Here is a 26,925-nt window from a genome sequence, read left to right as displayed (position 1 = left end):
ATTTAGTTTTCTCTTATATATATTTACACAGAGATATTTTTACTTTGTACATGGTGTTATTTATAACAAAATTATAGCGTTGGTCATGCAAAAAAAAAAAAAAAAACCATTTTGGTACACAAATTACTGATAAAATTGACAAATACTACATGAACTGCTATAAATGACTGAATTGGTGTATGATTCAACTAAAAATTCAAGTTTACTCTTAACTTAAATTATTGTATTTTAATATGATATTCTTTCTAAAAAATTAATCAATAAGATAATATTTAAAATAAAAATGTGTACTCGATTGAATTTAATGAAACTAGTTGAAAATAATAAACATTTAAATTGTGTAAATAAAATTGAATATATATATATATATATTTATTTAATGTAAAATAACAATAAAGATGAATGATTTAACAATGAGACCTAAAAATAATAAATATTGATGTTATGAATGTATGAGAATGGATGTGTTAATATAATGTACATATATCACGTAGATCTCATGCTTTTTATGCGGTGGTGGCCGACGGATTTGTCTTTTAACAAACAAAAGGATCACATCGACGGATGTTATAACACCCATCAATGTGGTCCCTTTATTTGTTAAAAGACAAATTAAACTCACACGTGTAAGGTCTGTTGGGAAAAAACTTGTGAGAGACAGTCTTACGGCTCGTATTTTGTGAGACGGATTTCTTATTTAGGTCATCTATGAAAAAATATAACTTTTTATGGTAAGAGTATTACTTTTTATTGTGAATATCGGTAAGGTTGACCCGTCTCACAGATAAAAATTCGTGAGACCGTTTCACAAGAAACCTACTCGTCTCTTGAGTATGACAATAAATAATTTGACCAAAATAACCTTCAGATTTGATATAACACCCACCAACGTGTACCTTATTTGTTAAAGTACAAATTAAACTCATACGAGTGTGGTCTTTTGGACACGGCAATAAATATTTTGACCAAAATAACTTTCACACTAGATAAGATTTACATCTTACCAAAATAAAATGAAACAATTATTTACCACATGATAATATTATACAATATATTGAAATTTTAACTTAGAAACTTTCTTTATTATTTAAATGTTTTTTCATGAAAAGGGCCTCAAGTTTTTCTTGTATTTTAATGTTACAAATTATATGTAAAAAATAAAAGAAATATTATGTATCATGAATAACATGTCGCTAAAGGAATACCACTTATTAACTAAAATTCAATAAATTATATTTTAATATATACAAAGTGTAAAGCATTTTCCTGAATAAAAAAAATATTAAATCAAGGAATTGTTTGAGAAAGAGCGAGGAACTAATTTGTACCAACTGAATACACATGAGTTTGGAGGAGCGATTGCATGCCACGTGGTCATCGACAACAGTTAGGTGACGACAATTACATTACCCTTAACCATAGTTAACTACAATGGACAAATTTCTAGCTCAGTGCCTTCTTGTTTTCATTACCCTTTTGATAATTCCCACCTTTTCTCTCTTCTCACATTTCTGTGTTTCAGGAAAAGAATCTGCCCCTGCATAAAGATTTAATCTTTTGTGCGTTGTATTGTAATATATTCTTCAATATTTATAGGGTAACAAGTATTTCCAAATAATAAACAAGCAGAAGGGTGTTGAAAAAAAAATATCTTTTCTTGATATGCCACTGGAGAGCAAGCAGATGGGAATCTGATCTGGGATATATATTTTTATTGGGGAATCTTTGGTGTTTTTAAGGTGACTTTTCGCACTGTCTTGAAAGTAAACGCTTCTTTACCACTGATCGGTTGCTGCTTTGATTTGCTTTTGTATATTTTCAATTTTCTTTAAGATTATTGCCACTTTCATGACCACTTGTAACAGAACTTCATGCTTTTTTATTGCTTTCGCTGAGTTTTCGAGATTGCTCATGGTCCCTTCAGTCGACAAGTTGTCACTCGCTCTCCATATTTTAAGAAGTACCCTTCTTTATTGATGGAAGATGGGCTGATTGATTCCTAATTATCAAAGTTGCCTCCTTTAACAGACAGATTTGCCGCGGATATTTCAAATGCTGCGTGAATTTTTGTTCATTTTGATGCCTGGTTTTTGTTTACGATCTTGTTGATGTTGAGCTTGTTTATTGTAATTCTTACTCAGTTGATTTAGATTTATGTGCAACTGTTTGAAGGTTTAATTTTTGAGGTGTGAGTTTTTTCTTTCTTTATCTGCTAATTTTCAGGAATAGGATTTTATCATCTATTCTGCATTTGGATTTATTTTTTTTCAATTTTTTTGTGGGTTTGCTAGTTATACGAATCAATATTTCTCCCTCTTTTCTTTTATATATGGTTTTGTTTGTAGAGTTCAGATTTGATCAAATAATTATAAGTGGAGAGTGTTCGAACTAACAATTCCAGGTGGTCTATTTACGATACATACTCTTCAAGAAATGGTTTCGAAGTCATTCTCAAATTTATTGGATCTTAATTCGGGTGGTTCGCCGAGCTTCAGCCGTGGGGCAAAAAAATTGTCCCGAGTTGCAACTGTAGCAGGAGTGTTATCTGAGCTAGACGATGAAAGTGGGAGTGTTGGATCAGATGTTCCCTCATCTATATCTCAAGATCGGGTGATTATTGTCGGAAACCAACTCCCACTTCGTGCACATCGCAGGGAGTCGGATGGTGATGACGCATGGGACTTTAGTTGGGACGAGGATTCTCTTCTTTTACAACTAAAAGATGGGCTCGGAGAAGATGTGGAAGTAATTTTCGTGGGTTGTCTGAAAGAAGAAATTGATCCTAGCGAACAAGAAGATGTTGCTCAAACTTTACTCGAAACCTTCAAATGCGTTCCGGCCTTCATCCCACTCGAACTTTTCAGTAAATTCTACCATGGATTCTGCAAACAGCACCTCTGGCCTTTATTTCACTACATGCTTCCTCTATCTCCAGATCTTGGCGGCAGGTTTGACCGTTCCCTGTGGCAAGCTTACGTCTCTGTAAACAAAATATTCGCAGACAAAGTAATGGAAGTGATCTCTCCAGATGACGATTTTGTGTGGGTACATGATTACCATTTAATGGTATTGCCGACATTTCTCAGAAAGAGGTTTAATAGGGTGAAGCTTGGGTATTTCCTCCACAGTCCATTCCCATCATCGGAGATATATAGAACTCTACCTGTAAGAATTGAACTTCTACGAGCACTATTGAACTCTGACCTTATCGGATTCCACACGTTCGATTATGCGAGACATTTCCTTTCTTGTTGTAGTAGGATGCTGGGGGTATCATACCAATCTAAACGTGGTTATATAGGGCTCGAGTACTATGGCCGTACAGTCAGCATTAAAATACTTCCGGTTGGGATACATATGCGCCAACTTTGCTCAGTGCTGGCTCTTCAAGAAACCGAGTCTAAGGTAGCAGAATTACGCGATAAATTTAAGGGTCGGACTGTTCTTCTCGGAGTTGATGACATGGACATATTTAAAGGAATTAGCCTGAAGCTTCTGGCCTTTGAACAATTGCTTAACCAACATCCTGATAAAAGAGGCAAGGTTGTGTTGGTTCAAATTGCAAATCCTGCTAGAGGCCGTGGTAAAGACGTACAGGAGGTTCAGTTAGAAACTTATGCGACTGTTACAAGAATTAATGAGGGTTTTGGAGAACCAGGATATGAGCCAGTCGTTTTGATCAATACCTCACTTCATTTCTATGAGCGTATAGCATATTATGTTATTTCCGAGTGTTGTCTTGTCACAGCAGTGAGAGATGGAATGAACTTAATACCATATGAGTACATTGTATGCAGACAAGGAACTGACAAGCTAGATGAAGTATTGGGCTTGAATCCATCGGTGCCAAAGAAAAGCATGCTGGTTGTTTCTGAATTCGTCGGATGCTCCCCATCCCTTAGTGGTGCTATTCGAGTTAATCCATGGAACATAGATTCTGTGGCAGAAGCTATGGATTCTGCCTTGATATTTCCTGAGCAAGAAAAACAAATGCGGCACGATAAGCACTATAAGTATGTAAGTAGCCATGATGTTGCATATTGGGCTCATAGCTTTATGCAAGATCTCGAAAGAGCATGTCAGGACCATGTAAGGAGGAGGTGCTGGGGTATCGGGTTTGGTTTAGGATTTCGCGTGATTGCCTTGGACCCAAGTTTCGGAAAGCTGTCCGTTGAACAAATTGTATCAGCATATAAGAGGACCAAGAGCCGTGCAGTTCTTTTGGACTATGACGGCACAATGACGGTGCAGAGTGCTGTTGATATAAATCCAAGCATCGAGTCTATTCAAATCTTGAATAATTTGTGCAAAGACCCAAAAAACGTGGTTTTTGTTGTCAGTGGGAAGAAGAAAGAGATCTTAACGCGATGGTTTGTTCCCTGTGAAAACCTGGGCGTCAGCGCTGAGAACGGCTATCTAGTGAGGTAAAAAATTGTTATGTTTTGTCTGAAAGGGAATTTTTCTTGTGTTTCAAATCAAAGCTGCGGGCATATTTTAAGATAAAGAATATAGATGCTATAGAAACTTTACGCCTGAAAACTCAAAATTATTTCCTTTTCAGGCCAAATCGCGATGCAGAATGGGAGACTTGTGTTGCTGTTCCTGATTTCTACTGGAAGCAGATTGCTGAACCGGTGATGCAGTTATATACAGAAACAACTGATGGTTCTTTTATTGAACCAAAAGAGAGCGCGCTTGTCTGGAATTACCAACTTGCGGACCCAGATTTTGGGTCATGTCAAGCTAAGGAGCTTCTCGATCATCTAGAAAGCGTTCTGGCAAACGAACCTGTTTCAGTCAAGAGTGGCCAACATATTGTCGAAGTAAAGCCACAGGTTAGAGTACAGGCAGTTGTAATGTCTTTTTAGCATTCGTTAGTATTTCCTTATAAACTTTATGCAAATTCGAGAAACCTTGGCATATTTGTTGAAACATGGGATACATTCACTTCTATACATGCAAGGTGCCCAAAATATTTTCCCACCAAGATGCATCCAGGATGTTAAATGTGCTAATTTTATCCCTTTTACCACGAGGGGTAAGAGTGAACCGTGGTTCAACAAGTAGAGTCCATAGCCAAGTACATTTAATAAATAAGAGTGATGTTTTATACGAGCATTGCTATTTTGAATGGGTGCGCAATGCAGAAATAATGAACCTGGCTTTGCACTTACTTCAAACAAAACATATATTACGATTCTCCTTAAACCTCATTTTCCTCCATCAATTCCCTATTTATGTTCCATCGATCCAAATCCCATTTTATTTCCGGTTCCTTATGATGTTTTTTCTCCATCAGGGCGTGAACAAAGGCCTAGTAGCTGATCGAATGCTCACAACAATGCGACAAAGGGAAGTGCGTCCTGATTTTGTGCTTTGCATAGGAGATGACCGGTCTGATGAGGACATGTTCGAGGTGATAACGAGTGCCATGGCTGATGCATCTCTTTCTCCGGTTGCTGAAGTTTTCGCATGCACTGTCGGACAAAAGCCGAGCAAGGCCAAGTACTACTTAGACGACACTGCTGAGATCTTGAGAATGCTTCAAGGCCTTGCAGATGCTTCTGAGCAATCTGCTAAAATCTTATTTGTTAGCTAGTTGTCTCTTGAGATCGAAGTATTCTTTGTGAATGGAACGTTTTTCATTGAGATGTTCAAACTTTTATGTTAGTTTAGTCTGCTGCTGTAAATTGGAGTTGGTTGCAGTGGTGTATTTTGCTTGAAAGAATTTGTAATTTTTACAGTGTAAATGATGCATGATAACTACCAGCACCTAATATGAACATTGCGTACGCTGAATTAATTATATACTAGCTACTTTACACACGCGGTGCGTGTGTACAGTATTTTTTATAATTATTAAGAGAAAGGGACTAAAATGTTATTTGAATTGGAAGAACAAAAAACAGACCAAGACATTATTTTTGTCTCTATCATAGATATTCTTAATAATAGTAACAAATACCCATATATTTATATATATAATTAAACTAATCATATAATAATCTCAATTATTTTTTTTAAAAAAAGATTATTTACATTTTATGATTTTCAGTTTATTTTTGCTCTTGAGAAAAAGGCAAAGCACAAAATTATATGATACAAATATTATTTATTTTTTAAAAAAATAAAAAATTAGTAAATTTAGTAAACGTCAAAATTTTGAGTAATCTAATATACATATAAATATATGACTTCTAATTGTGAATTTTTCAATATACCCTTATTCATTTAATGAAGCAAATTAAATCAATAATTTTTTTGATGGGTTCTTTTTTAATTTATTGTCTATCTTAAATATCTTTGGATATTAATACATATTGAATTTATCAATTTACCCATAATTTTTCTTTGTTGCTAACTAAAATTTGTTACTAAAATTAGTGTATTTCTTCATGGTTACTAATGAATATTTAATATTTCTATCTTATCTTTTTTATTTTATAAATTGATTTAAGTAATAATTAAATAAATAGTTACTCAATAATGTAGTGATTTCATTTATGATTCATTATGTATTATGATAATATTTTAGATAATAATGTTTTTAAGATTAAAGTTTCTATTATTATATATTTTGTTATCAATTTTCAATTGCGTTCTAAAGATAATACAAAGTATAGTTATATTAGCATTATTCTATTACGAAATCATCGTATATAATATATTGATTTGTTATCTTATTTGTTCTTTTCAACCAATTAATTAATTTCTAATTATATATGATGAAATTACATACATAAAAAACAATTTTTTCTCTTTTTTACATATTAATTAATTTATCATTACATATGATGAATTTATATATATAAAAACTATTTTTCACATTTAAAAATAACAAAATTGTTATTTAATATTACTCACTTATTAAATTAACTAAGTTATGTTTATCAATTCATGGTGCATTATTTCTATGATTGCAACTTAATGAAGCATAAGTGATGACATAGAGTGGTCACCCTAGCAATTAATATTTGTGTTTAAATTATTATTAATAATTAAAACTACTTTGTGTTCGATGAAATTATTTTATTAGTGAGAATAAATTTGATTTAGAAAAATGATTTCTAAAATGTAAAATAACAACTATATCATATCTGTTAGGTGCAATAATTGTTTGTTTATGCAAGGTATAACAATCTAAATGTGACGTTTGAGTTGTTTTACGATTTTAAAAGATTTTAATTAATGTTGCATCGTTACCCCGGTTATAAGTTTTGGTAAATCGACAAATGCATGATCTTACAATTGGTATATATAAGAGTCAAAGTCATGAGATCGATTCTCATAGATTGCAATTAGTGTAATTATTGGAGTGCAATAATTGTCCTTGTTGGATACATCGATCGAATCATGACGATTGAGCTACTATACGTTTAAAATATTTGAGTTGACGTGTAATATCTATTCTATAAAAGAAAAAAGTTAAGCAAAATTCCCAAAGAGTTAAAAGTTAGCAAAAACACAATTGATATTTAACTTAATAACAAGTTTAGAGGTTTTATTTTAACATCATTATGATAATTTAGTTAATTAAGAGAATTTTATTTGACAATCACTATATGCACTCCATTTAAATACATTGTGATTTTGGTTTTAGTAAAATTTACTATTCTCTTAATTTTATTTATATTGTTTTTCATTGTGAATGATATTTTGATAAAAAATATCTTTGTTACTTTGATAGAGCTGTCATTATGTTATAATCATGCAAATTGAAAAATGTTATATAAATAAGTGAATATATTTGATTTATCGTCATGATGTATTTTTATTTATTGTGTTTTGATATATTTAAATTAATAAATACTCATAAACAAGATGTTATTCAAACGATTTTAAAAATTATCTAAATCTCGTTATTATATTTTTCATTATTAATCACTCACGTGCGTCGCACATGATCATTCCAAGTGTGAGGGCCCGTTATCCTAATCACAATTTATTAACATGCAATCTTGATTAATCAGTAAACAGCGAAAAAGTGAGTTAAAAATTTGTGTTTGGGCCTATAAAAATTTCGACATGACCTTCCCGTAAATAGGACATACCAGAAAATCAAATACTCAAAATAAACATATGCCCTCAATAAACACAACATAAACATGTGTCAGCCAGACACGATCATGACATCCAAACCAAAATATCATAGAGCCGACAAGGGTCGCTAATACCATAATACAATCCTCCAAATATATACATATAGTATCTGGGAGACAGCAACACCACGCAGTACCTAAATACAACTGCGTCTACTCTCAAAGAGCTCTGGTACTTCCTGAGGCTTCCTCTCGAGCGCCTGAGGTCGAACCACCTGTACCACCTGTCATGTCCACACACAAAAGACACGACAGTCCCCTCTCGGGGGTCAGCAACCCCAGTACGAGACATCAAGAAACCACGATATATGACATAGAAATGCAATGATGCCATGCATGAATGCAATGCATGTATAGGTGCAAGATATCAGGATATCAGGAATCAAATGATCGAAATCAACAATCATACATATATGCTCGAGCTGGTCCACGACTCAGCGGACCGTGCCTGGGATATGGCCCAGCCTCGAAGCCAGCAACTACCTAAGCCGGACCGAATCAAGGTAGCCAAACATCTCCAGAACACCATATCATATCATATCATATATATAACGGATCTCAACCGAAATATAACTGGATCTCAATAACAGATAGGTTCAATATGATATGTTCAGTGGTATTGATGTGTCCAACGAAAATAAATTGTGTGTGAACAAAAGAAATATTTTATTTTATTTTGCACATCAATTACCAACTGATAATATGCAAGTCAGCATATAATATCACATAAATCAGCAAATAGCAAATAAATCATAAACATGATCATCAGTTGCCTCTGTCAGACATCGTGAAAATAACTGATCTCTACGTACCTCAAATAATTTACCAGCAACTTAAATCCTCAAGAAAGTCCTGGAATTTCCAACTCAGACAAATCATCTGAATATTAATTTAAATGGTCTTATCATCATATAAAAATTCCACAACCATTTAAATTCACTAAAAATTCAATTTCAACAATTGAGGTATTTTAAATTCCTAAAATTCAAATATGCAACTAAAATGCCTCAAATCAATCAATTCTATTTTATCGTCGCAAATATTCTTTTAAGTTTTAAGTGACGCTAAACTAATATTTAAGCGACTGCGATAAATTCTAGGTTAACCAGATTATACCTCCAACTTGCACAATTCAGGAACCTACAATAATAAAATAATTAATCAATAATGATACAATATTTGAGTCGAAAGGCAACGATTCGCACCGATGCAACTTGTACTTCCAATAACAGTGGCCAAAATCGAGCCTAAACCGAAGATAACCGGCAACACGCGGTAAATTAGCCGGAGAAGATGACCGGAATCACGCAGAAAAACGGAGCCGACGGGTAAATTTGCAAAAGTGGTACCACAAAAAAGCTTACGACATAAGGAACAAAACCCCTCAATCAATTTTTAGTTTTGAGCGGCGGAACACGGCGATTCAGCGATAAAGTCGGCGGCGTTTTCCGACGGGTTTTCAAGAATCACGATTTTACCTAGCAAGAGTTGTATCAATGGATAGCTCTCGTCATGGGCTTTCCAAATATGTGGTTATTTCAATTTTTTGATCACCGGTGCGGCCACGATCGGCTGGCGAAGGGAAGCGGCGGTTTGAAGATTTGGTACGGGGAGAGAGAAAATTGTTCCGATGGATGATGATGATGATTATTATTTTTATTTATTTATTTTTATATAATATATTATATATTATAATATAATATATATATTAATATTATATGTGTGTTTATTTTTTTTCTTTTGGGTTCGAAACTTGACCCGATCTATTTTATTTCAACTATTATGTGCTATAGAATTAAAATATACATTTTAATATCGTCTATAAAACGATATTTTCTAATATATATTTTAAACACACAATTTAATTATTTGTCATAATTATTTTAAATCTCTCAATTTAAAATAATTAATCTTAATTATTGCTAAATAACATACATTTAACACGGGTCATTACACCTCGTAACTATAAATTGATGACATACAATTTCTATTTTAAATTATTTGATTTTTTATTCATGTTTTATTTGGGATTTTCATATGTTATTTTTTGAAAAACAAAATATATTAACATAATTTTCCTAATCGGAAAAATTATTAATTTAAAATAATTATTTATCACATCTTTTATTTATGATAAATCATCAAATTTAAAAGTCTAAATAATGTTAGTATGAATGAACTATATGAATTGATAAGAATCATAAAAACAAAAAACAAAAAACAAAAAAAACATGAGATGGATAGAATATTAGTATATTCTTATCCTTGTCAAAGAGTAAACACAATCTTAAGGTGCAGTTTGAAAACATGTAGAGCCTTTAAAGTGCAGGAAAGGCTCCTGCTCTAGAGGCCGAGTCATGCATTGTTCATCTAGGGGCCAAGTCTTGACTCGCATTGAGCCGCAAGGACTTGACCTCGTTGAACCCGGGGACATTGGGGACTTTAGATAACTGTGACTATGGAACACTATGCGTGCCAAAACCTTATCAATTCGGCTCACTCGACACTGTGAGTCACAATTCACAACACGGTTGACAAAGGAACACAATACATGACCACTTCAACATGAAATAAATAAAACGATACAACAAAAGAGAATGCTAGTACCCACTTAAATGATACAACACGAGAGAATACTCTCTTTTTCACATGATCTAATAACATAACAATTTATTTACCATTGATGCTCAATGATATGTCCTTCCAAGTTTCAGCCAATGTTAGAAAGTTCTAAACATCTCTTGTAGTTCTCATCAAATGGTGCTTACTCATCAGTCATCAGGGATTCCCAAGGTCGAGTTGATTGGAGGAAACAATCCAGTCAATCTCAACTGTACCATCAAGATTCGCTTTTGTTTCCCAATAATGTGGGAGTGACTGTTATTACCCCGATGACGAACATGATGGCTATAGACTGGATGTCATAGAGATCACCAACTGATTGCAACTCACCTAGGGTAATTCCAGCCTACACAAGCCCAGATGGTTAGTAATCTGTATGCGCTAGCTTCAATAACCAAATTCAGATTTAAAAGAAACGCACATCGGCCAGTGGTGTGACCATTAATGTATGCTCTACATTATTGTTACCAAGTTTTTGCCTTTGCATCTCTTACACTTCTACGTTATGTTGGATTCATGATTTTCTCGAGGAAAGTGAAAAGGAAATGCAAAATCAATGAAGTTTGATTGCCATGTACTTCTTGGTAAGCAAAAACAACCTCCATATATATGGATATATTGAACTATAAAAGTGAAACAAAAGTATATCGTGGAAAATATTCATTCAAGAATTTGATTCATATTTTCCTTTCTCAGGAAGCAAAAGAACATGGTTTCCTTGGAATTTTTAGTTATTAATTCAAGATCCTAACACAGCAAGAGTGTTTGTCATATGGAATCTAAGATCCAGAAGAATCTCAAATTCATTATTTCGTCATCAATATCCCATCATCTTAGCGATCAAATATCGCTATTTCTTATAAAGATGAAAAATATAATTATCATGCAAGAATGTTAATATGTCCATCCAGCAACACTTTCAATAATAGAGATATGACTAAAAGCATCCAACTGAACAAGAGTAATAAAGCGAGAAGTGATACCCGAACAGTAACGAATGCTGCAGGGATGAGCCCAATGGAGGTAGCCAAGAAGAATATATGATATGGGACATCCACAATTGGAGAAGCAAAATTTATAAATGTATTCGGAAGCGTAGGGGTCACTCTAAGGAAAAGCATGTAGTTGAGCAACCGTCGACGCCTTTTAGCAACCTGTGCATGAAAAAACCCTACTTATTCCAATAGATGTTACAAAGGAAAATATAACTCAGGTGAGTCGAAAGTCACCTGGGACTGGAAAAAAGTTAATTTATCAGGCCAAAGAGAGAAGACAAGTGGTCGGCCAACTAATTTAGATAAAAAGTAGCAAGAAGATGCACCGGCAGTTGCTGCAAACACAACAAGAACTACACCTTTGACGACCCCGAAAAGCGCACCAGCAAGTAAGGACATAAAAACTGTTCCTGGAATCATAAAGGTCTGCATAAAAATGTAGACCAGATTGTACCCCACAAGAACCTGTAAGGTGTAGTCCCTTGTATAACTCTCCAGGTCATCCCTTCGGGAAAGAAGTAAAATTAATAAGTATCACACAGATCAGGGGTGTTATCCTTAAAAAAAAATTAAGGGTATTATTTCAGCAAAAAAAAAATTTATAGACTTTCCAAAATTACAAAATAGAATAAAAAGCAAACAAATATAACAAGAAAATGAAATATGACTGAAAAAGATTAGACAACACAAATTACTAGACTGACTCTTGAACAGGACGCATATTCCAGTGCATGTGCTGCCTACCCAATTTGTTCTGTGTATATGGGTATGCAGGAGCTACACATTTTGCTCAATTAACCAAGACTTTAAGCAAATACAGAACAAGTTAACAAACATCCGATGAGAATCATCACAGATATAACATGACATAAAAATAAGCCAGAAGTTGAAATTGAAGCACGACAGAGAAATAGAAAATTGATGAAGATGATTTTAAATTCTTAGTGATTGAAATTCGAATGAACTGTTATACAAAACCTTTTGCAGTTCCCTGACACTCAAATTTCCAGAGTAACATGGTTGGAGTATATAAATAGAAATGACACAAAATTTTATTTTGCAAGGGACTGATAGCCATGCTTCATGATGCAATTACCAAGCTATATTCCTTTACAACATTTACCAATGTCCTTTTAAGTCTAATCCTTTATGCAGTTAGTGAGTGACTACGACAAAAATACATTCCAGTGATCCATTTCTCACAAAAAGTGGATCTCAACTACATTATTTCAAACTCAAATGCATGCAAGTGATTTCTTTGTTTTTTTATTTGCTTTTGCTAATTTGACATAAGGAAAAGTAAACCTCTAGCACAAAATGAAGCACAATTCTTTTAAAAATTAATGTTCATCACATAAACAAAGTGGAAGAAACTTCCAAGAAATTCACCATTAATTTTTATTCCACAAGTACATTTTTGTTCGAAGTTCCAACTACCAACATGACAATGAGAAATTGCGTAAATTAGTCTCACGCTGAAAATCTTGTGACCACACAAAGTTACCATCAAGTTTCGGATGAAACCGAATAGACAGAAAGCATCAGCATGCATCTGTAAATCAAAATGATAACTTCGCCCGTAAGTTGAAGCGGAAGACCACAAGATTAGAAATCAAAATATATACTGCAAAACCTACTTAAAAAGAAAAAAAGAAAGCCTCTTTTCAGGTAATCTAACCTGATCTCAGATTCCCAAATGCTTATTTCCACAATCCAGAACAGATAAATAACCAATCTTTTTACAATTATACCAGCATAACTAATTATAAGATCTAGACATCAACAACAGTAATGAATAAAAAATATCCAGATAAATAAGAAAGAAAAAAGCAGCAACCAAAAAATCTGAGAACCTGAGGATCTGGAGGTCTTGGAGAGTACGAGGAAGCTTAAGAAAGCTGTAATCAGATGCGGGCAACGTCAAGTAAAGCCCCAATAGCCCCACCACAAACCCCAACACGACGCCGCTCACCGCCATCACCTCCCACACCGTCAGCGGGAACTTCCCAGATCTCGCTTCATTTCTCTCCCTGATTACATCACTGCCATTCCCAGATTTCGACAATGACACCGTCGTTTCCGATTCAGCTTCCATTTTCTCGAACTCGAAAATTAAAATCAATCGAAAATAAAGCTCGGGCGTCGCCTTTTCTTATCTGGGTTGTTGGAAAGTATTGTCTTTAGAAATAAGAAGTAGAAGATAATACATTCAAGCATACATGCATGTAACACAAATTCCGCCAATTTTTTCAATTATCGAAAATTTGTTCAGATTCGATGAAGAGGTGGAGAGGACGATTGCTTTCTTCTTCTTTGCTTTGGAGACACTCTCCCACCCTTTATTTTTTCCATAAAATCTCAGGCGTAAGTTAAATGTGAGTTATTGTGTGTTGTCCATATATAGGGACTGGACAAGAGACGTGCTGCGAATATTCGTTCATTCACTTACATACAAATCAAGCAACAACACACACACACACACACACACACACACACGCCCCGAATTCATCTCAAAATCTAATCTTTATCGCTTAAGACAATGGTTGATAAAAATTTGATTCAAATCCACTGAATATCTTTCGTTGAGATATTTTAGGTATTAGATTTGATTGATTAAAAATTTAAGAGCTTGATTTAATGATACTGATTATAATTAATGGGAAATCTATAAATTATTGAAATTTTTGTAAAAAAGAAAAGAATCATTGAAAAAGAATTGAGAATGATGGGAAATGAGTTACGTGATAGGAAACCAATAATAATGACAGGGTATTGCGAAATCTAGGAAAACATGGACCGTCTGTCGTATTGCAGATAATGTATTTCTCCTTCCATAGGAGTAGAATGAGCCCCTTGCTCTACGATTTTCCGATCTTGCAACACATATTATATCAGCATTCTTAATGATCGACAATCTATGTGCCACAACTGTAGTCCTGTTCTTCTTTATCTATCCAAAGCATGTTAAACCACATGTTCCGATTCGACGTCAAGGGCACTAGTAGCTTCATCCAAGATCAAGATTTAAGGGTCTTTCAAAATAGCTCTTGCAATGGCTACTCTTTGTTTCTGGCCGCCGGAGAGTTGAACGCCTCGTTCCCCAACTCTAGTCGAATATCCCTCTGGAAGTGCACTGATGAATTTATGCGCGTCCACAAGTTTTGCTGACTCGATCACCTCGTCCTCTGATGCTCCCTCTTTGCCATAAACAATGTTCTCGTAAGTGGACTTGGCGAAGAGGGCTGGTGTTGGTGTGTGTAGATGTCGCACGTTGTGACACGTTTTAAAGTTGTGAGGCATCGGACCAAAACTGACAATATCACAAGTGAGCTGGGTCGTGACAGCTATAATATAATCTTTCCTGATGGAAAATCCAAACAGAGTTTGTCGAAATCAGCTCATCGAGCCTGGAAGGATAGCTGAATGGGACATCCTTGAATTGGTTGTGGCCTTCTATTTTGTGCAGTTTCCCTCCATTCTTGGAGCTGCTTTTACTCATCGTGTTTCTCTCAATCATCTGGAAAATAGAATACGCGGCAGTCTTGGCTGAATGAACGATGTGACATTAGGTGCTGCTTGCCCAAATTGATCTGAATATTAATACATAAGAATTTAATTTTCTTGCATGATTATGATACAATATAGCTTAACCATAAATGATCACGAAAGAAAAAATTGATACGTAATTCTGTTTTCTCATTTCGTAAATTTCTCAGCAGTATCATATCAGGCATTGAGCGTGTACGAGAATATTGTGGAATTAGCCAATAAATTGGAAGGATTCTCCCCCCTAACCAAGTTCGTAATCTTTTTCTTATAATTAAATATCAAACAAACGTGTGAGAATCCAAAATCTTACAAGCCAGCTATAACAACATTGTCACAGTGGTGAAAGACTCTCCTCCATCGGCGATATTTTTATGAACATCCGTGCTTGTGAACCAAATGAGGAGTGACCACGACAGGAATAGGACACAATGGCAACTGCCTGAAAAATTGGCCGATTGCATGAAAAATTGCCTCAAAATGAAGCAAATGCAGGATCCACATACTCATCATAGGGACTTATTTCACATGTATCTTATCCTAGGACATTAACATGTGTGTCATGCAAGTTAATTAACCAAGACTATATTATTTAGCAGTAAGTGGTGCATGGAGTTATGCCAACCCGTATTTTAAAGTCTATGACGGACAAAGGTATATGATCAATACTCCCATGTACCACTCAACAGTGATACAAAAGGTTGAATTGTATAGTTTGTTGTATATCTCCCACATATCCCATGACTCTGTTAATTTGTTATATTTATATACCTCTTCAGAGATTTCTCCAGCTTTGGCATACGATTTTCGGGCACTAGCAATAAGGCCAGTTGCAACATAAGCATAGAGTCCAGCAAATGCAGTCATTGGCACTATCGGAAGTGTTACCAAACTGATTTGCCAAACCCTTTGGAAACCAATCGCAAATCCTGCGATGAAACAGATGAAATTATGCAAGAAGTTCCCCGCCTGCAAATATTATCTAAATCTCCCGATACGACCAAAATACATGTATATGTTGTTAGGCCACCTGCTGTGAGCTCTAACTTTTGACAAGAGGTCTCAATAATAAGGTGACCTTATTTTATGTCCTTGCAAGGACGGCTGTACAATGGCCTTTGTAGCATCTAGAACACATTAGTCATTTTTCTACGAACTCAACTTATCATTTTAAACATCTTATAAATGATTTTAAACTTTTATTTTTAGACAGTACAAGACCACTAAATAATCACATATATGTTTTTGAAGGAAAAAAAAGAGAAGTCAAGGAATTTGAGGAAAAGTAGAATGCATGGACACAACGAGAACGAGGTAATCAACTCAATGATAAATGCCCTAGCTAGGACGACCAAGTAACAACGTTAAAGAATGTACAAGTACGTTGGGTCGTGTTGAAAAAGAAGAACAAAACAGTCGCTCCCGTAGTAAATTTACATTTTTGCACAAACAAAATAAAATTAATATAATAATAAGGCTTTCAGGCGTCGATGAAATAAAATAATGAATTTTACCTTTTCAGAAATAGCATCCTGGACGACAATAATATCAGCTGTAATGGCAGAAATGACCTCTCCAGTGGGAGCTTCAATGTCAAAAAGGCTAATATCTTTACTTAGCATGAATTTATTCGAAGGGATAATGAGACTTTCTATCATTACCTGTCCAAGATGAAAATAGTAACGCTATATATGCTCAGATATCCAAAATCCAAGGCAAACTGCAAAATCAGCAAATACATAAATCACCCAAAATTGTCATCATGCATGCAACAAGAAACAAATGACATCACAACAGATGACGTCAGGCCCCCGGTTATTTTTTTACTCTTTTATTCATCTTTAATGATTTAATTAGAGCATATATTCCTCAATTATTCTGTAGAATGGAAGCTATATTTATTAGCCTTTGTTAATTACATAATTAATAAGGAAAAAAAAGCATGTTCTTCTCTGAAAACTATTTAAAAGTTTTTTCAAAATATTATGCATGATTCTAAATGCATTTCCCCCGCTAAACATGTCATAATATGGAAGAAGAGTGTGTATGCATTTGCATATCATGCCAACTTGCTGAGAAGCCTCTTTGGGGAAAAGGTAAGAGTGTCCGATGAAATCGATCACCTTCCCAAAGAAAATTAAGAAGATCGGGACAGAAGCACCATGGACACATGCACCGATCGATCCCATGAAAATCAGCAAGTAATCGTACCCGTCTACAAGTGCGAATAGTTTCAAGAATGGAAGTTTCTGCTTCTTCTTCCAGCTCGTTATTTCGTGTTTGCCGCAGGACTCGTCCAATGTTGGCCAAGAAAGGTTATCATATATGGGTCATTTCTAAATCCATTTTCTTTTCTCTTTGGGATTATGTGTGTGTGTGTGTGTGTGTTTTGGATTCACGGTATCGAATGATATTTATTACACACAATTTCATTAATTTAATGCAACTGACCTTATAAACTGAATAGAGTTGAGGGCTAATGATGTTAGTATTTATTTATTAAGAGGGTAAGGAAAAGGGTGACGCATATATCCATCCTTCATATGATTTTTAAAAAAAATGTAAAATCAATTGTGAAATAAATTTTATTCGTAAATTGTGTGCTTGGTTTGAGTTATTTGAAGTCGTTGATTTCAAATCCATTTTACTTGAATGAATTTATTTGAAGTGAATGCTTGGTCTCGACTCCCACTGCTAAGTACTTTCCATCTAGGAGGCTAGCTGCATGTTCTGCCCCTCAGTCTATGACATTTTGGCTTAGGTTGGAGCCCCTTCATGAAATCGAAGAGCTGGTCCTGTTCCGTCATATCAAAAATGTCCAGTAATAACCACGAAAGAAGGCCTTCACATACTCGCCTATGGGGCCTGTTTGCTGCAGGCTCGTCAACATGTCGGACACAATCGGGTAGAAACTCTACATTCTACCTGAAACTCGTCCTATAAATAGATCTAATCGAAGCGTTCTTTACGTCTTTTGGTCTGCCACCACCAGAACTTGGCTTCAAATCCATGTATTTGTTAGTTTATATGATGTGATGGCCTATTCTTCAAATCAGCCCCCCCAAATCAAATCATTCCATCTAGGTTTAACATATGCTCGAATCAATCAATCTAGATGCAATCTAAATGTGCCGAAGAATTAATCTAAGTGTTGTTATTCACACTTACATTCAAATGGAAAAGAAACCTAAAGTAGGCTAAACAAAACCAGATATTCTCGGCTAGAAAATTGACTTAGGATATACTCATATACAATTCCATAATTCCTTGATAAACTCTTTATGGTTCTCAGTGAAGTCTGATATTAAGATACGTGCTTAGAAGCTTTTCAGATATTTTTTATGTTATGATTATGATTTTGCACATGCAAAATGAGACACTTAATTGATTTTAACCCAATGTACAGCTCCTCGTTTTCCAAAGTCTGGTTTGGGTGAAATTAAACTGGTCCGAACCCTTGACTATGTTCGAATAGAGTGACAAACGTGGTTATTTATTCAGTGAGTAATAAGAATGATGAAATAAAGAATAATTCCATTTTGGTGGATTTATGCCTTGCTCGATACATCTCATTTTCATGTTCTTCATATAGCCATAATTTCATTTAAATTTTGAGACAAAACCAGTATTCGGAAGAACCGAGAAACTTTATGACTTCCCATTATATAGGTCAGCAGCATGCTCATCAACTCTTATATATGATATGGTAGACAAATTTAAGTGATAAATAAATTAGTCTACATAAGATGCATTGTGAAACGTTTGACTGTCTTCCATACATGGATTTCACCTATATGATTTAGGTGGGACGCATACAGCCGTGTGACGGCGTGTTTCAACTGATTCATCAGAGTCAAACCATCCTTGATGCCACACGGACGAGGACATCTATATGAAAAGGCAATATATCAATTTAATCATTTTGTTGGCATAACCAAGCAGACAAAAAAATATTAACTATACAAGAAATTCAGAAGCAAACATATGTTTAGTCCTCCAAACAGTGGTTAAATCAAAAGTTTCTCTCCTCTTATTTCTGCCAAGATAATCGATAGATTAAATGAATGAATGAATAAATAACCTCTTGACATGAAGCCTATTGATTTTTCTTTATCATTTTAGAAGTGGACGAAGGAGATCCACGATCTTGACTGGTAGATCTTACTATAAACAGAAGAGTCTCCACCAACATGCCCAAAACCAGACCTAGAATACCTCCAGCAGCACTCTGAGTATATAAAAAATACATGTATGACCCATGTTAGCTGGACGTTAAAAATTAACTAGAACACTGAAGCAAAGATGAACGTGAGAACTTGGTAAAAGTCAATTGGAGTTCGGAAGCCTGAAGTCTAGGTTTGTGACTCAAGGTGAGGCATCATTATTACCAAAAGTGAGACACACTGAGGTACTTTATCTTGAGGGGGAAAATTGTTTTAGAAACTAATCTCTTTTGCATTGAAATGTTAAAAGTAATGAACAAATTTATGAGACTGATCGAGTAGAGGAGTTACCATAGAAGGACTGTGGCTAAACAAGGCTCTGAATGCAGCATATCCGAGCAAGTATCCAGTAAACATTATAAGAACTACATGCAGCCCTGTTCAATCACCAGATATGGTTGATTTGAAGTCATTTTGGTGACGTAGATGCATGAAGACAACACAGAATTGAAATGAATAAGTGAGACAAATTAGCATTATAACCATCAACAACCCAAAAATCAGAATGCTCAGAGTTAAAGGGAGGAGGAATTAGGCATCAACGGGAATGGCTTATATAACAGAAATTCTTCAAGGCCGTGTTAGGATCGAACGACTTGGGGAAGTTGAATATATTTGGATCTAATATAACTCTCTTATTTAACTCAGATCCATTATAACATTGATGCATGAGGTCAGAAAAGTAATGGAATAATTCGACCTCAATGTAACTCTCCATATCCCAAGTAACTGAAATGAATTAGCATCTCCTCAAAAAAATTGATTCTAGTATCATTGACCTAAAATACTTAACATCAAAATCCTTCAATCCAATATTCCAAATACAGTCCAGAAATATAAAATTTTAGAAGAAATAATCATAACAGTTTCAATAATATCATTAGAGGTAGAAATAATAGTTTTCTTTATTTCTAGACCCATTTTCCTTTCTTCAGAAACACAGAGAACTTCTAATTAATAAAATGGAAAAGCAAAAAATCACAATATACATACCTCACTAAGAATGAGTTCCTGTTACATTTGGCTGAATGAGAGTCAATTCATCAAAATATTTACATCATGATATAAAAAAGCAGTGTGAAATTAGACAAGAAACAGCTGTGAGTAAAAGAGAAACAGCTGTTTCCGTTAAATAATGGACTACCTCTTTCTCTACAACTCTCCTATCCATGGTCCTTGCACTTACGAGACTCTCTAATGCCATGAGGCCAAAAATGAGAATGGAACAGAGAAGACTAGATGCTGTGTAAACAACGTAAGAATAGTAGAAAGCAATACGCACCTCCTTAGCACCACAAGGTAAAATCGGAGCACTACTAGAACATTTAAAATAAATTTCAGAAAAATGCAAAAACTAAACTTATAGGCAGTCAGGGGCAGTTCCAATATTAGCCAAGCAGAACAACTACACTTGTCAAAAAGCATAAATATTCTGATACTCAAAGGTAGTCCCTCTAAAAATAGCAAGTTTTGACCTCGTCGAATGTTTGGAATTATACCCTGGAGGTCAATTTACGTTTAAAGAACTCAATACTAGCTCTAAATGAAAGAACCGGTTATGACAGTTTAAAAAAGAAAGTAATAATACATGTGGAAAAGAAAATGTACCGAAGCCTATTTGATCTTTATAAGAAGAAAAAGGCTCTTCTTCACTCTTTCTAGGAGTGATGTCTTTCACCAATTCTTCATACATTTTTCTTTCCGCCACCTCAGCTAGTCTTGCCAACCTCGCCTTCAACTCTTCACCCTATGAATTGATACCAAATGGCAGTATCTTCAAGTTCAACACTATATCCAAGAAACTATTATTTGGAACTGAAACCCACATAACATTTTATGTGATCATGGAAAATTCAAATAGATTATACCTTTTCCCTGGGTTTGGGGCTAGCCAAGACGAAATTGCAACCATGGAGGATAGCTGATAAATCGGGTCGGGTGTCCGGATCCGACCCAATCCAGATACTTTTCAGGGATTTATACTGCATGGATGAGTGCACGATAAGAGAGGAGGATAGATCTCTGAGATCTTGGGACAGGTGACAGTCCGCGGAGGCCGCTTCGAGGAAAGAGCAGATGGCATCAGTTTTTGATATGATGAGGCCACCGGTTGTGATCTGCGGCGGAGAGGTGGTGTCGAGATTCGGAGAGCTGTCGTCGTGTTCTACCATTTGTGAAATGGGGCTGGGTGTCACACAACACAGTTGAGAATGGTAGGCTCTACGTTTGGACTGAATATTCCACATTTGGGCCGAAATTCCTTGATTGTTGGGTCTAGCCCATGTAACCCCATGAAGCCCATTAAACTTTTTATGTTCTAGAGAGAGCAATAATTTGGGAGTAGTAGGAAAAAAAATCTTCTGCGATATTCTTTTCTATATGGTTTCATAACACTTTTAACCTCGTTAAAAAAAAATAAAAATTTATGTGAGACGGTCTCACGGGTCGTATTTATGAGACGAGTCTCTTATTTGGGTCATCCATGAAAAAGTATTACTTTTTATGCTAAGAGTATTAATTTTATTGTGAATATCGATTGGGTTGACCCGGTCTCACAAAAGACATACTCTAAAAAAATATTGCACAAATGGATAACTTCATAAATCAAGGTTTTCAATATTCATTAATTGTTCATTTAAATTCTAAACAGATAAAAAAAAACATACGCTATGGATGATTTTACCCCAAAAAAAATTGTTTTACAATTAAATGAAATAAGACAAGGTATTTTACATCTTACACTGTGTGGACTTGGACTAGCACTTCAACTCAACCGTATCCGACCCGTTTGTAGTTTAACTTTGACTGTTGAACCAAAGCGTTTGAATAATTCAACAATGGTGGCGATTTCATATTTTGACCTATTCAATTGGGCCCAAATAACAAAAAATATCCTTTAAGTTGTTAATCATGATTAAAATTTAAACTAATCTATCGAGCATAATATTTCTGTAATTAGAATTTTAAAAGGATTTGAGATATGATAATTATGAGTGGATAAAATATTTAATAAAATTGGTGTCATGATAATTTTATTTACTAAATAAAAGAATGAGTATTTTCGTCAGTGTACTCAAATTGGTGTCATGCTATCGATATATGGTAATAAAGCATTAAAATAATATTGAGAAAAAATTAATTTAAAGTTAATTTTGTTTTATGCCTGTTTATTTTAAAATTCATTTTCAACAAAATAAAAAAACTCATAATACATACACTTTTGCGACTGACTAACAAATTTTTACTCGTAAGACGAATTAATCATGTTCATATTTACAATAATAAGTGTTATTTTCGAAAAATTTTCTCATAAAAGTTTTGATGTAGTTCTAATTATTTGTCGTCGGCCAATTGACGCGATGCCAGGTTACAAAAAATATATATATACGACAAATTGGATTAAGTTATTTGGATGTTTCTCAGAAATTCGATTCTTATTACTTTGAAAAAAGGGGCCCCCTACTTGTGTGACACGGATTATTTGTTTGTTTCCTCTAAATTAACGTAACCCCGACCTTGAAGTGAGATGTTCACTAACCACTTTGACTTTTTCAATTTCAATTTTGTTCACTGATTTATTTTTACCAATTTTTATTTATTTAATTTGAATAAATGTATTTAAAATATATAGATTTAAATTATATTTTTATTTTTATTCATAAAATAATACATAAAATTTTAAATTTATATTTTATTTATTTATATTCATCTTGATTAATATGAAATAACGTGAAATTAATGAATTTAAAGTTTATGATTTTACTTTTCTAAAACAACAAAAATATATATTTCAAATAGGCAAAAATTTGTATGAGGACAGTCTCACGGGTCGTATTTTGTGAGACGGATCTCTTATTTGGGTCATCCATGAAAAAATATTACTTTTTATGCTAAGAGTATTACTTTTTATTGTGAATATCGGTAGGGTTGACCCGTCTCACAGATAAAGATTCGTGAGACCGTCTCACAAGAAACCTACTCTTTGAAATATAAGGATTTGGAACACATCAATTCAACTACGATCTTGTAGAATATGAGATTTGTCTATTACTAACACTTTACAGTTTATTATCGATAAACATGAACAAAAATGCGACTATTATTGATCTAAATACGTCACAATTTAAAAAAAGAGATATTTTATTTGCCTGGCTTATCCCTTCACTATTAACAAGAATATCATATAACTTAATAATGCAATTCAAAAATTGACCCCATTCGGGTGGCCAAGAACAACGTGATACGTGACGTTGATTGTTGCAAAGCCAATGTCACCAAACATGCCTTTTTGGAAAATATTGTGCGGTTTAATTAAATAAGTTGTTTTTTAGCTTTTTTTTTTAAATCCAAGTTGTTACACGACTTTTGAACTCGAGACATGTCCAAAATTTAAGATTTTAATGTCGTATGAACTATGAGTAATAAACATATTGATTTGTATTTGAATTTGTAATCACTTTTAAGTTACGGGCAAGAGAAACTAATCAGCAATGAGAAGAGACGAGTTCGATCAACAATCAGCATACATAGAAATATGATTAATTTGCTCCAAAAGTAAATAACCATGCGGTCTCGAATTATAGTTTCATCACATTTGAATTCAGAAAGTTTGTTCAAAATATTGCAGATGAAATCTGAGATTTATGTTTTAATTATCTATTGAAATCTGATTTTATAGATTGCACCCATGAATTCTTTTTATGTGGTTAAAAGCAGACTTTAGAATTTCTTGTATGCACCGCGCACCTTCTTCTATTTTCTCGTTTCTATGATTTTGTCATTTCTTTAGCCTTTGTCTCCATTTATGCATTCTTTGTCTTAATCTCACCGTTAATATTTTCCTGCTAATCAAGCTGAGATAATAATAATTAGAGTAGGTGTTTAACGAATCAACTTGTAGCTTGAGTTTTATTGACTTTTATGTAAAACAATCTTTATTTTAATAATATTTTATGGGTTTATCCAATTATGATATTTATTTTATCTGTATTTTAACGCAAGATGCATAGATAAAGTTCTTGAATATCAATATGTGTCATGAGGTATGTCTCTCAACGTAAGATCGTGGTATTTATTAGGAAGTGTACTGTGTATTCTAAACTGATTCTTAGTTGATTGAAAGGCCTAAAATAAGCATATGTGATGTAAACGTCATGTTTCATTGGTAAAAACTTGGAGATGTCCATTCATATATATGAGTGATCATTTGATGATATAATGAACTGCCATGCCTCGCACTTTCCAAGTGCTTATCACTTGTCGAGTTGAAAAGTTCGTGGTTGTAGTTGCAACCATTAGTCTTCTGACCTGTGATAACATAGAGGCTCTATGTCTTAGCATGTATTTTGAATCGTTTATCGACTCCATTGAGGGGTCATTAGGTGGCGATGTTGAGTATAATTTCGAAATACGTATGATTCAAGGCATTGTAATCAGGGATTCACCGCTTACCAACAGGTGAAGATATCATATGTGATCTGATAAATTAATAGTGCATTAAATTTCTGGCCAGAGTAAGACATGTGTATTTTGAAAAAGAGTTTTCTCAATTACATATCGTGTCACTGTTATTACTCAAAAATACATCACATCGTTATCGAATTCGTTTACAACTCTCGATATATCAGTTGTTGCGAATTCGATCAGGATATATGAGTTGAAGTGACCATACTATATGCTAACCATAACTTAAGGTTCTTGCAGACACTATCGGTGATATCTCTAGGATCATGAGAAAATGCTATTAGAAGTTCTTACCATGATCCTAGGTACAATCAGACTTGAGTTCTGACGTTCTTGATCAATGAGTTGATGAAAAGAATTAGACTAATTAGGATAAGCCCGAATATGAACGAATATTGTTCTAAATCACATGAAGTTGTGAACTCATGACTAGTTGCTTTCCCTGAACCATTTAGGATGAGACGAGTATTGGATTATGTGTTCCCGTTGAGACTAGTCAAATTCAATTAGTTGAATTTAGTTACTGTAATTTGATGGAAATCAACCAGATTTCTTATAAATGAGTTTAAAATTTGATTACATATGATGTGATGGAAGTCGTGAAAGTTAGCTTAATGGTTAATTAAGAGAGGAGATTGCAACTGTATGTTTTAGTGAAGGAGTTCACAAAATTGACAATGTACTTTATTAAAATAAACAGTTGTAAAAAATGAAACAATGGAAAATTTTGTTATTTGAAATTTTCGATTTCTATTATGTGAACGAAATTTGTATCTTCAATAAATCAGCTTCGTTTAATTATCGATCAGATTATAATAAGTTCACAAGTATTCATTTAGTAAATTTAGAATATACTAATTAAATAGCTAGTGAATACTAAATGCAAAATTTTCATGAAACATTCTAAAAGAGTTTAGAATATATTAATTAATTAATAATTAATTGAGCAATTAAATAAAATTAGAAAATACCTACATGAGAGTTTTTGCATAATAAAAGTAAATTATCCTGATTCAAGAAGAGTTCTGATTAGATTAGGAATTAAAATCTACGAGGAAGATAAACTTGTAATATTATGACACGCCAAATTAGTGTTTTGTGTGTCTTTACTATAGTAACATTGTATTAAATAGCATATTATCCATTGTCGAAGCAATACCACATGTTTCATACTTATAATGTCTCAAACAAATAATATATATACATATATAGTAGTTCTCTTTAGACGAAATCATATATCTTTATCTGTGAGATGAGTCAACCATACTCATATTTACAATAATAAATAATATTTCTGATATAAAAAGTAATATTTTTTCATGAGTGGTCTAGAGATTTTATCACAAAATTGACTTGTAAGATCGTCTCACAAAATTTTTGTGTTATGTAATTGTATATGATTTGGGACCAAATTTATGTTGGAGAGGATGCTGAGTATGGCTTGGTAGATGCTACTTATATAGGTATAGTGTCCTCATTCACTAACGTGTGCAAAGTAATGAATCATGATCCATTATATTCTCTCACACGATTGAACTCATTCCTCCACATGCACCACCGTGCCTTGCCGCCGAGCCACCGCGAAGCGTCCTCACCGTCTCCAGCTTTCTGAAATTTTAATGATACATGAAAAATTATGTTTCTGATCGTGAACATGATACTATAGATTAAAATAAGTGGTTGATTTCAATAAATCATTCGTGTGGTAAATCAAATATGAACGTCCTATAAATAACCTAAATCACTATGACGTCCAATGAAGTTTTGAATTTCAAAACACAGAAAATTTAAACTTACGTGTTAACTTTGATGTAAAAAACGATACACCAACGATAAATGGTCATACCTACGGAGATTAGCCTAGATTTTCGTAGACGAGTTGCTCATTGTAAGATGGCCCACTATTCGAGTGTTGTACTTCCAAATTCCAATGGGCAATTAAATATCTTTCCACGTACAAATTGTAGCCTAACTCCT

The 26,925-nt window shown here is 34.0% G+C and overlaps 3 protein-coding genes, 1 long non-coding RNA gene and 1 pseudogene across 8 annotated transcripts; 1 reads left to right on the top strand and 4 right to left on the bottom strand.

Moving 5' to 3' along the window:
• The first annotated feature begins 1,448 nt into the window (after nt 1–1,448).
• LOC142533840 (alpha,alpha-trehalose-phosphate synthase [UDP-forming] 5-like) lies at nt 1,449–5,783 on the top strand. 4 transcript variants are annotated; one of them, XM_075640748.1, is made up of 4 exons: nt 1,449–1,739; nt 2,402–4,424; nt 4,562–4,835; nt 5,300–5,783. In XM_075640748.1, exons 2-4 carry the CDS (start codon nt 2,434–2,436, stop codon nt 5,597–5,599), a joined length of 2,565 nt encoding a protein of 854 aa, XP_075496863.1. In that variant the 5' UTR covers nt 1,449–1,739; nt 2,402–2,433; the 3' UTR covers nt 5,600–5,783. The 4 variants fall into 4 exon arrangements, with proteins under 4 accessions (XP_075496863.1, XP_075496862.1, XP_075496864.1 ...); XM_075640747.1 differs by having other exon boundaries at nt 2,346–4,424; XM_075640749.1 differs by having other exon boundaries at nt 1,449–1,763.
• A 2,227-nt stretch (nt 5,784–8,010) lies between these two features.
• Nucleotides 8,011–9,721, bottom strand: LOC142533083 (uncharacterized). Its single transcript, XR_012816674.1, has 3 exons — nt 9,305–9,721; nt 8,912–8,978; nt 8,011–8,323 (listed from the first exon to the last, which is right to left on the bottom strand). It is a non-coding gene; the product is annotated as an uncharacterized LOC142533083 (long non-coding RNA).
• An 833-nt stretch (nt 9,722–10,554) lies between these two features.
• LOC142533078 (putative membrane protein At4g09580) lies at nt 10,555–14,150 on the bottom strand. The gene is made up of 4 exons (XM_075639691.1): nt 13,570–14,150; nt 11,951–12,221; nt 11,705–11,875; nt 10,555–11,067 (listed from the first exon to the last, which is right to left on the bottom strand). The coding sequence occupies exons 1-4, from the start codon at nt 13,809–13,811 to the stop codon at nt 10,939–10,941; spliced, it is 813 nt and encodes a 270-aa protein (XP_075495806.1). The 5' UTR covers nt 13,812–14,150; the 3' UTR covers nt 10,555–10,938.
• Nucleotides 14,151–14,467: 317 nt separating this feature from the next.
• On the bottom strand, nt 14,468–18,273 carry LOC142532457 (ABC transporter B family member 2-like; annotated as a pseudogene).
• Nucleotides 18,274–18,836: 563 nt separating this feature from the next.
• Nucleotides 18,837–21,709, bottom strand: LOC142533388 (uncharacterized). Of its 2 annotated transcripts, XM_075640134.1 has the most exons (5): nt 21,354–21,708; nt 21,094–21,232; nt 19,777–19,862; nt 19,344–19,490; nt 18,837–19,150 (listed from the first exon to the last, which is right to left on the bottom strand). In XM_075640134.1, the coding sequence occupies exons 1-4, from the start codon at nt 21,654–21,656 to the stop codon at nt 19,359–19,361; spliced, it is 660 nt and encodes a 219-aa protein (XP_075496249.1). In that variant the 5' UTR covers nt 21,657–21,708; the 3' UTR covers nt 18,837–19,150; nt 19,344–19,358. The 2 variants fall into 2 exon arrangements, with proteins under 2 accessions (XP_075496249.1, XP_075496250.1); XM_075640135.1 differs by lacking the exon at nt 18,837–19,150 and having other exon boundaries at nt 19,152–19,490; nt 21,354–21,709.
• Between the last annotated feature and the right edge of the window lie 5,216 nt (nt 21,710–26,925).

The sequence above is a fragment of the Primulina tabacum genome, chromosome 18 (assembly GCF_025594145.1).
Source record: "Primulina tabacum isolate GXHZ01 chromosome 18, ASM2559414v2, whole genome shotgun sequence".
In the NCBI taxonomy this organism is placed as follows: Eukaryota; Viridiplantae; Streptophyta; class Magnoliopsida; order Lamiales; family Gesneriaceae; genus Primulina; species Primulina tabacum.
The sequence above is the reverse complement of the archived record's forward strand: the minus strand, read 5'-3'. Positions and strand labels throughout refer to the sequence as shown.

What these genes read in the sequence shown, in the direction of transcription:
- LOC142533840 (XM_075640748.1), top strand. Translation starts at nt 2,434, where the DNA reads ATGGTTTCGAAGTCATTCTCAAATTTATTGGATCTTAATTCGGGTGGT. An exon ending in GAGAACGGCTATCTAGTGAG is followed by an intron (nt 4,425 to 4,561) that starts GTAAAAAATTGT and finishes TTTCCTTTTCAG; the next exon opens with GCCAAATCGCGATGCAGAAT. An exon ending in TTGTCGAAGTAAAGCCACAG is followed by an intron (nt 4,836 to 5,299) that starts GTTAGAGTACAG and finishes TTTCTCCATCAG; the next exon opens with GGCGTGAACAAAGGCCTAGT.
- LOC142533078 (XM_075639691.1), bottom strand. Translation starts at nt 13,811, where the DNA reads ATGGAAGCTGAATCGGAAACGACGGTGTCATTGTCGAAATCTGGGAAT. An exon ending in CAAGACCTCCAGATCCTCAG is followed by an intron (nt 12,222 to 13,569) that starts GTTCTCAGATTT and finishes TCTTTCCCGAAG; the next exon opens with GGATGACCTGGAGAGTTATA. An exon ending in CAGCATTCGTTACTGTTCGG is followed by an intron (nt 11,068 to 11,704) that starts GTATCACTTCTC and finishes GGGCTTGTGTAG; the next exon opens with GCTGGAATTACCCTAGGTGA.
- LOC142533388 (XM_075640135.1), bottom strand. Translation starts at nt 21,656, where the DNA reads ATGGTAGAACACGACGACAGCTCTCCGAATCTCGACACCACCTCTCCG. An exon ending in GCCCCAAACCCAGGGAAAAG is followed by an intron (nt 21,233 to 21,353) that starts GTATAATCTATT and finishes ATCAATTCATAG; the next exon opens with GGTGAAGAGTTGAAGGCGAG. An exon ending in TTAGCCACAGTCCTTCTATG is followed by an intron (nt 19,491 to 19,776) that starts GTAACTCCTCTA and finishes TTATATACTCAG; the next exon opens with AGTGCTGCTGGAGGTATTCT.